The sequence below is a fragment of the Piliocolobus tephrosceles genome, chromosome 1, assembly GCF_002776525.5.
Source record: "Piliocolobus tephrosceles isolate RC106 chromosome 1, ASM277652v3, whole genome shotgun sequence".
NCBI classification, from domain to species: domain Eukaryota; kingdom Metazoa; phylum Chordata; class Mammalia; order Primates; family Cercopithecidae; genus Piliocolobus; species Piliocolobus tephrosceles.
Window position 1 is genome coordinate 37,076,239 of NC_045434.1, and position 9,248 is coordinate 37,085,486.

Consider the following 9,248-nt stretch of genomic DNA (forward strand, 5'->3'; position numbering starts at 1 on the left):
CTACTTTGGCTTACTGCATAAAACAACTATTTTTTTTTTTTTTTTTTGAGATGGAGTCTCGCTCTGTTGCCCAGGCTGGAGAGCAGTGGCCGGATCTCAGCTCACTGCAAGCTCCGCCTCCCGGGTTTACGCCATTCTCCTGCCTCAGCCTCCCGAGTAGCTGGGACTATAGACACCCGCCACCTCGCCCGGCTAGATTTTTTTTGTATTTTTTAGTAGAGACAGGGTTTCACTGGGTTAGCCAGGATGGTCTCGATCTCCTGACCTCATGATCCGCCCGTCTCGGCCTCCCAAAGTGCTAGGATTACAGGTTTGAGCCACCGCACCTGGCCAAAACAACTATTATCTAATATTGTAATACAGAAAAACTGTGATAAATGGTTGCATTTCGTAGACTATTTACATATAAGACAAGTTATCAATATACATTATATACTCTTTATTACCATGTATAAAGAATTTTTTAACACAGAATTAGTAAGGTTTAGAATTCATAATTTATCAGAATTCATAACACTATTTCTTCATGCTGATTCTCATAACTCTATTAGCATTTTATCTCTCCAAAATTTCAGGGGAAAAAGTGTACTACTTTTAAAGTGCCCTATTAAGAAACTCATCAATATAAATTTGGATGCCAAAAGCCATGCAAAAAAATTTCAGGGGTTCTCAACAATACAATTCTATTTTTCTACAACAGTCTTATCATCTTTTGTTTGTGGTCAATACTTAATTTAATCCTCAAATGACATTTGTAGTTAAACTGTACAGTGAATATTTTCATTGAGAATAAGCATAAATGAAATTCACACGAGTGCAGAATTCACTATACAGGCCCTGATTCCCACTGCCAGAAGTCATCTTCCTTCCTTATGAACTCTTAGAGCATTTACTCTATATATCTTTTATGGTACTTTTCACTTTTTCTACCATGTGTTAGAAAGTTCTGTGTAAAGTCTCATCTTTCTATTAGAATAGAGCCTGTAACTGTTCTTAACTCATCCACGGCACCAATCTACTTCTCAGGGATTTTCCCACTATCTCCCATTACTCTTCCACACTTGAATTCTGCTAAAATCTAACTGATGCCTTCATCTAACCAGAATGATCTACTGACTGCCTTAGGGATTCCTAGTTCAGGGTTTTGCTTGTCGCTCCACTCACCTGAAATGCCTTTTCTTCTTTCCTCAGCTTTTAAGATGCTGCACAACCTTCCAGTTCTACTCAAATTTCAGATTCTAAGAACTCTTTCAGTCTACAAGGATCTCATCTACCTCTGAATTCATAACAATTACCACCTCTATCATTTTCTTAGCAATTAATCGCATGGCCCTCTGCTGTTATTAAAATGTATACTTACATAGAAGCAGCCCTGTTATGATGGAATAGAGAGAAGGTAAAAAGGAGCCACATTTCTTGAACCACCACCATAGACCAAACACTTCACATATTTTATCTCGAATGGGCCAAAAAATAATCCTGCTAGGTATGCCACTACAAACTCATCTTATAAATGAAGATAGAGAAGCTCAGGAGGGTTGTCTCAGTTCACACATTAGTATATTCCTGAATTAGTAGTCTGGATTTAAATCCAAGAGTGTTTGACTCCAAAGTTCAATACCCCTTTACTACATCATTCTGTCTTAAATGCTAAATAGAGTCTGGGATTCAATTCTGGACTCTAAAATCACAGACTGTTAGAAATATTGAGATAAATTATACAAACTTCAAGACATCATAAAAATAGCAGTTATAACTATTTTTGTTTTTTATCCAGACACCATCCAGTGGCAGCAACAAATGCCAATAGTTCTTCTCCATTTCTCCTGTAGTAACAGAAGTCTCAGCTGGACACATGATCATCCAGCTAAACATTACAAATGGCCATCCAACTTCTGCCTAGGTTCTGGGGACTGGATGTGTGGAAGAGTGATACAAATACATTCCTTAAAAAGAAAAGGAGTTTGTCTTCCCCTTTTCCTTTGCCCTGGATATGATATACATGTGGTGACGGTAAACCACCTCTGACCATGAAAAAGGAACTTAGGGCAGCAGTTTTCAAATTTTTTAGTCTTATAATCCCTTTATACTCTCATGATTCTAAAGAGCCATCATTTATATGAGTTATATCTATCGATATTTACCATATTAGAAATTAAAACTGGGACATTTAAAAAATGTGTATTAGTTCTTTTAAAAATAATAAATCCGTTAGATGTTAACATAAATAACATTTTATGCAAAATACATATTCTAAAAAAATCAGTGAGAAAAGTAGCACTGTTTTACATTTCTTAATTTTTTTAATGTCTCGCTTAGAAGCCAGTTGCATTTGCATATCTACTGCTGCATCCAATCTACTGCAATATGTTGTTTTGGTTGAAGTATAAGAAGAAAATTCAGCTTCACGCAGATATGTTGTTAGAAAAGAGAGAAGTATTTTAGCAGCATTTTGAGATAGTTGTAGATATTCTTCTTTGATACTATGCCAAAACCTAACAGATGGTAATTTCAGGTCAGTTGCAATGAGGAATCTGAACTCATATCAATGAATTTTTCATACTGTTAACACTGAAATCCATTGGTCTGACTTGCACTTTGAAAGGCATCTTTTACCAACACATGATTTGTAACATCATTCCATGAAATATTTAGAAAATATGGTTTACTGAGTTACACAGACTTCTCAAATGTTGACACATTTCATGATATAATAGCAAACGTTCACATTCATGACTGTCACCACTTATCTCATCAAAAAAAGTTTGTAAGTACTGGGAAGCTGTCAAGCTCACAGTGGCAGATACAGATTTTCCAAACTTCTCATTTTCACTTGAAGGCTCAAATGTTATTACTGGCAACAAATACTTTGAGTTGTTTTCCTTGAAGTGACAGGCTTATTTCATTCATTTTCAAGAAACTACCTGCCAAATACCCAAATTTGAGTAGGTATAATTATCTGTGAGTTGTTAAGTAAAAATGGAAAAAAGTATATAGTTCATTTTGCAACTCAGAAATTACACAAGTGCTTTTCCTCAAAATAGTTAACATAACTCAGTATGCAGCAGAAGTATTTTGTGTGTACTTCCCATCTCATCACACAAAATTTAAGACTTGACTCAAGGGTTAATATTTAATAAAGTAGTATTAAGGCGCGGTGGTTCGTGTCTGTAATATTAGCACTTTGGAAGGCCTAGGCAGGCGGATCACCTGAGATCAGGAGACCAGCCTGGTCAACCAAGGCCAACATGGTGAAACCCCATCTCTACTAAAAATACAAAAATTAGTCAGGCGCAGTGAGAGACATCTGTAATCACAGCTACCCAGGAAGCTGAGGCAAGAGATTCGTTTGAACCTAGGAGGCGGAAGTTGGAGTGAGCCCAGATCACGCCACTGCATTCCAGCCTGGATGACAGACCAAAACTCCGTCTCAAAAAACAAAAAAAGTATTATTAAATAGTATCTCATGAAGTCAACAGAAATTCACAAATTTTTATTACTCTCCAGTTTTCACAGCTGTCAATTAGCTATCTTTAGGAGGGAGAGTGTAGGCTGATGTAGAGAGCAACCAAAAAACTGTTCATTCGATTTTGTTGAAACTTTATTGAAAGATTATTTTGAAGCCATAGGCTAATCTGAGACTAATAAAGCTGTGACGCTAAGTAAATTTAGAGTTCTCCCTGAGAAAATAAGGTTCATATCTTAGCTTATTTATTATCTTCCTGCCAACAACCTCATCCAGCCTACAAAATAGGGTGCTATTCTGAATACAAAATGTTATTTTATGATAAATTTTGATACAATATGCAGAAATGATATTGGACTTTCCACTTTATTATTCTATCAAAGATGCTATTCTTAATGTTATCTCAGAATTTTGTCAAAAATAATATATTTAGGAGATTGATGAAAACTGTGGCCCAGTGTCATATCTAAGCAAGTATATTATTTCCTAATAATGCAGAATTGTATTTGCAGATACAGAATATCTCTAAACACCCTAAAGTCAAGTTCTTGAAAGGATGAGGGACATTCCTCCTTCATATTATCTGAATGAAGTGAGTATACCTGAGACAGAATGGTTCCCAAGTTGATAGGTGACTACAGTTCACTCATGACTTAGAAATAGAATATTGAATAATGACGACACCGATATCAATAAATAAAGATATGTCCTAGAAGAAAAAAGAATATTTTCTAGGGAATTTGGGGAAAATTAGTCTCATACTGCCCAGGGAATCATCAGACATATTACAGGTCCTAATATGATTCTCGATAAATATTTGTTAAATAATCAAAAGTTTCACTCTAATGTTATTAGGACAAAATATAATAAATGACCAAAGAGAAAACAGATATCAAGAACTTTTCCCAGAAAGCTAATTCCAAGTCCAATTTGGAGGTAATTTTCATTCAACACTATAATTAATGCCATTTGTTCCTACAGCTTTCTCTCTCAGGTCACATTAACTGACATTCATAATAATGACCATCAACCTTCAAAACAAGGTTCATCTCTACTCAATATATCCAGTTTAAGAACACAGTGGGGCTGGGCATCGGGGATCATGTCTGTAATAACAGTACTTCAGGAGGCTTAAGCAGGAGGATCGCTTGAAGCCAGAAGCTCAAGGCTGCAGTGAGCTATGAGTGTGTAACTGCCCTCCAGCCTGAGCAACGGAACAAGATCCCATCTCTAAAAAAAATTTTTTAGTTAAAAAAAAAAAGGAGCCGGGCGCGGTGGCTCAAGCCTGTAATCCCAGCACTTTGGGAGGCCGAGACGGGCGGATCACGAGGTCAGGAGATCGAGACCATCCTGGCTAACACGGTGAAACCCCGTCTCTACTAAAAAATACAAAAAACTAGCCGGGCGAGGTGGCGGGCGCCTGTAGTCCCAGCTACTGGGGAGGCTGAGACAGGAGAATGGCCTGAACCCGGGAGGCGGAGCTTGCAGTGAGCTGAGATCCGGCCAGTGCACTCCAGCGCCAGCGACAGAGCCAGACTCCCTCTCCAAAAAAAAAAAAAAAAAAAAAGGAATACAGCAGGCCTCTCCCCCAACTTATTTTTCCTTTAACAAATACAGGGGAAAATATGTAACTATGTCAAGAGGCAAAAAGAAAAAAAGGTTACACATTTTTAACAAAACAAAATAGGCTATTACCCAGAATTTCATTTCCTCCAGTGTTCCAAAGAGCTGTAATTTTCCTGAACTGTTATTTAACTCTTGTCAGCAATTTTTCAGGTGTGTTCAAACCTAGATTCCTCAAGTACTTTGTAAGTCTCTTAAAAGCAAATGTGGGCTGGGCACGGTGGCTCGCGCCTGTAATCCCAGTACTTTAGGAAGCCGAGGCAGGCAGATCACCTGAGGTCAGGAGTTCAAGACCAGCCTGGTGAACATAATGAAACCCCGTCTCTTCTAAATATACAAAAAATTAGCCGGGCATGGTGGCGGGCACCTGTAATCCCAGCTACTTGGGAGGCTGGGACAGGAGAATCGCTTGAATCAGGGAGACTGAGGTTGCAGTGAGCCAAGATCTAGCCACTGCACTCCAGCCTGGGCTACAGAAACAAAACTCTGTCTCAAAAAAAAAATAAAAATAAAAATAAAAATAAAGTGTCAGCCAGCAAAGTGGCTCATGCCTGTAATCCCAGCACTTTGGGCAGGTGGATCGCCTGAGCTCAGGAGTTCAAGACCAGCCTGGGAAATGTGGCGAAACCCAAACTCTCTGTGGAAAAAAAAAAAAATTGTGAGTGTCATGTTTTTCCTTCTCTGCAGGCATTATATCCAAGTGTCTTGCATATAAAAGCTGCTGAACAAATATATGTTGCTTATGACAAAGCAATTATTTCCCTTCTGGTACCTAACCAATGTCAACTTGAATTATAAATTAAACATGTCTATACATCTCCCTATTTCCAGGTAAAGTTCACAGCCTTAGACTGAGTCAGGAGCTACAATCCAGTTCTGATATATCTGTATGACCCTAGGCAAGCTGCCTACTCTCTGTGGCCTTCAGTTTCCTTTTCTGTAAAAGAAGGGCATTATTTCATCTGGTGTTCATAGCTCTTTTCAGATTGTATCAAACAGAAAAGAAGACATATTCAACGAAAACATAAGTCAAAGATATTCAGGATTTTATAAAAATCACAAAAGTTGCAATACTGTATTTTGCATTGCATCGCATTATTATTATTATTTTTTGAGGCGGAGTTTTGCTCTCGTTGCCCAGGCTGGAGTGTAATGGCGCGCAATCTCCGCTCACGGCAACCTCCGCCTCCCCGGTTCAAGCGATTCTCCTGCCTCAGCCTCCTGAGTAGCTGGGATTAGAGGCATGCGCCACCACGCCTGGGTAATTTAGTAGAGACGGGGTTTCTCCATGTTGGTCAGGCTGGTCTCGAACTCCTGACCTCAGGTGATCCTCCCGCCTCGGCCTCCCAAAGTGCTGGGATTACAGGCGTGAGCCACTGCGCCCAGCCCTGCATCACATTATTACAATCCTATTATCAATATAGTTTAATTAACTTTACCATATTTACTTCCATGTGGCCCTTTGGAAAGGGTAAATGAATGATAAATTTTATTTTATCCTCATTTTGTAAAGGTTCTTAAGCTGGCAAAATGCAAGATCACTGAATAAGTCAGAGAAAAAAACAGAAAAAGTGTCCAGTGCCCAGCTAAATAAATATCACTCCTAGGAAAGCAAACATCTTTTCCACGTTCAGGATGATGCTCCGTATCTTTCTCCCCCATCCACCCTTTCCCTGCTACTTTACCTGTTTGTACCTGGCATACAGATACAAGAGCTGCTCCCTGCTGGCCACCTGAATTAGGCCTTGCAGGTGCGCGGCAGCCTTCTCAAACAGCTCGGCCAGGCAACTGGACTCCTCGATCTCAGGGCTATGGGGGAACTCCACCTCCCCGGAGTCGTCCCCTGAGCTCAGCTCTCCACCGCTATCGCCGGTGGTGGCCCCCGCGGGCAGGAATGATGAAGCCATGTCTCCTTGCTCGCTCCGTCCCTCTGCGTCCGGCGTGTCCTCCTTGGATCGGGTGTAAGACAGGCTTGGAGGCCTGGCCCACCAGTCTGGGTCCCGAGCCTGAGCTCCAGTCGGACCCAAGCTCAGTCGCGGCGCGCTCCCTCACGTAACCCTGCTCCCTGCCCACTTCTACTCCCTGGGCGTGCAGAGCAGGCTCCCCGACCCTCTGCCGCTCTGCCCAGTCGACCCGGTCTCCTCCGGCTTTCCTCCAGCCAACAGCTAGCTAGGGCTCGCCTCAGGCCCTTCCAACGGAACGAGGGGCGAGGGCCAAGGAAGCAGCGGCGGGCGAGCGCGGGGAGCTGCCGGCTACCGGCCGTGGGGGCGGGGCAGGGCGGCGTGCGTGCCGGCGGCGTGCGCTTTTGTGGGGCCTCCTCTGCGCCGGCGGGGAAGCGTGGGAGACGCTACGCTGGAAGCTTTTCCCTGCGGAAAGACAGAAAGTGCAGTCTGTTGTTCGGGCGTCTCTTAATCGTTTCGCTGAAATTAGCAGTCCCGAACTCCGGAGCCCGGCACCGGCATGGGCCCCTGGGGGTGGGGGAAGGAGGCCGTCTGTGTAGTAGTGTAGCGGTGAGAGCGGAGTCGCGGGAAACGCGGGTTTGAGGACTAAGGTTCCGCCTGCCCCAGCTTGTGCGCCTCAAGCGCCCCCAAACAGCCCTGCGCGAGGATCTGTTGCCTGCGCGTTGGGCTCTGTGTTGAAATAATGAAAAACTGCAAGATGGGGCTGTCCCGCCCTACCGTGTGACTGATGAGTGGAATCACTCCTCTGCGTGTTTGGCTGTACACACTTTCGGATCCCGCACCTCTCCGGGCGCTGATAATAGGGTTTGGGGGGTGCGGGGCGCAACTTAGCCCAGTTCTCATGAGCTCTGCATTGGACACTGTGCTTTGTAGACCCTATGAAGTGAAACCGGAAGTATGGCACAGTTCTGCCCTAGAGGAACGTACAAAACTTTTTTTTAAAACTATAACATGAGTGGTTATGTCCTAAATGTTAAACACAACAACGCACTACATATTCATTTAATACTCAATGTAATAAGCACTATAAGAAGGGTACAAAGAAAGTGTTATAAAGAGTGGTTATTGACTGGGGTTAGGCTTGTGACGGGTGGACAGAGGGCTGGAAAGGATGAGGAATCTATGAGAGAACACAGGAAGGTGAGAAAGCTTGCATCAGGATTCAACAAACATTACTTAAGTCTGCAGAAAGTTCCACTTGTAGTGTCAGGCCTCTGAGCCCAAGCCAAGGCATCGCATCCCCTGTGACTTGCACGTGTACGCCCAGATGGCCTGAAGTAACTGAAGAATCACAAAAGAAGTGAAAATGCCTGCCCCGCCTTAACTGATGACATTCCACCACAAAAGAAGTGAAAATGGCCGGTCCTTGCCTTAAGCAATGACATTATCTTGTGCCTGGCTCACCCTGGCTCAAAAAGTTCCCCCACTGAGCACCTTGTGACTCCCACTCCTGCCCACCAGAGAACAACCGCCCTTTGACTGGAATTTTCCTTTACCTACCCAAATCCTATCAAACGGCCCCACACTTATCTCCCTTTGCTGACTCTCTTTTCGAACTCAGCCCGCCTGCACCCAGGTGAAATAAACAGCCATGTTGCTCATACAAAGCCTGTTTGGTGGTCTCTTCACACAGATGTGCATGACATTTAGTCCCTGCTGTCAAGGTGCTCACAATCCAGTCAAAGTGATGTTTAATGACCAAATTCTTGCGATTAAAAAGTGATTAAGAATATATAATGTATTGAGGACTTGATCCTTATAACATAAGGTAGGTACTCTTATTTTACATATAGGAAATCAGCACAGAGTGGTTAACTTGTCAAAGGATGCACAGCTAGCAAATGGAGGAGCAAGGAAAAAGAAGTTAGCCTGTGTGGGGGGTAATAATGGATGATGAACCCGAAGAGTAGACTGAAGGAGAGATAACATGGACTTTTATATCTTTCTGTTTTTTTAATTTTTATTAAAGTGAGAATTGAATATTAACTGCTTTTTTGGCATCTTTGGAGATTATCTGCTTTTCTCTAGTCTTCGAAAGGAATTATATTAACAATTTCTATTTTAATGAATTATATTAACAAAAATAAATTTGGGATTTAATGAATAATAGCTAACATTGATATATTAATATGCGTTAATTCAAAACCTCCTAGTTTTGAGCATTACTTCTGTTCCTGAAACTTTTTTAAAAAGTTATT

The 9,248-nt window shown here is 41.9% G+C and overlaps 1 protein-coding gene across 1 annotated transcript in view; it reads right to left on the bottom strand.

Moving 5' to 3' along the window:
* ACBD6 (acyl-CoA binding domain containing 6) overlaps nt 1–7,695 on the bottom strand; it is a 215,651-nt gene extending 207,956 nt beyond the window's left edge. Inside the window, exon 1 of the mRNA XM_026448151.2 lies at nt 6,775–7,695. Within this exon, the coding sequence (XP_026303936.1) occupies nt 6,775–6,996 (222 nt within the window). The 5' untranslated portion in view covers nt 6,997–7,695. The remainder of the gene's footprint in view (nt 1–6,774) is intronic.
* Nucleotides 7,696–9,248: the final 1,553 nt, after the last annotated feature.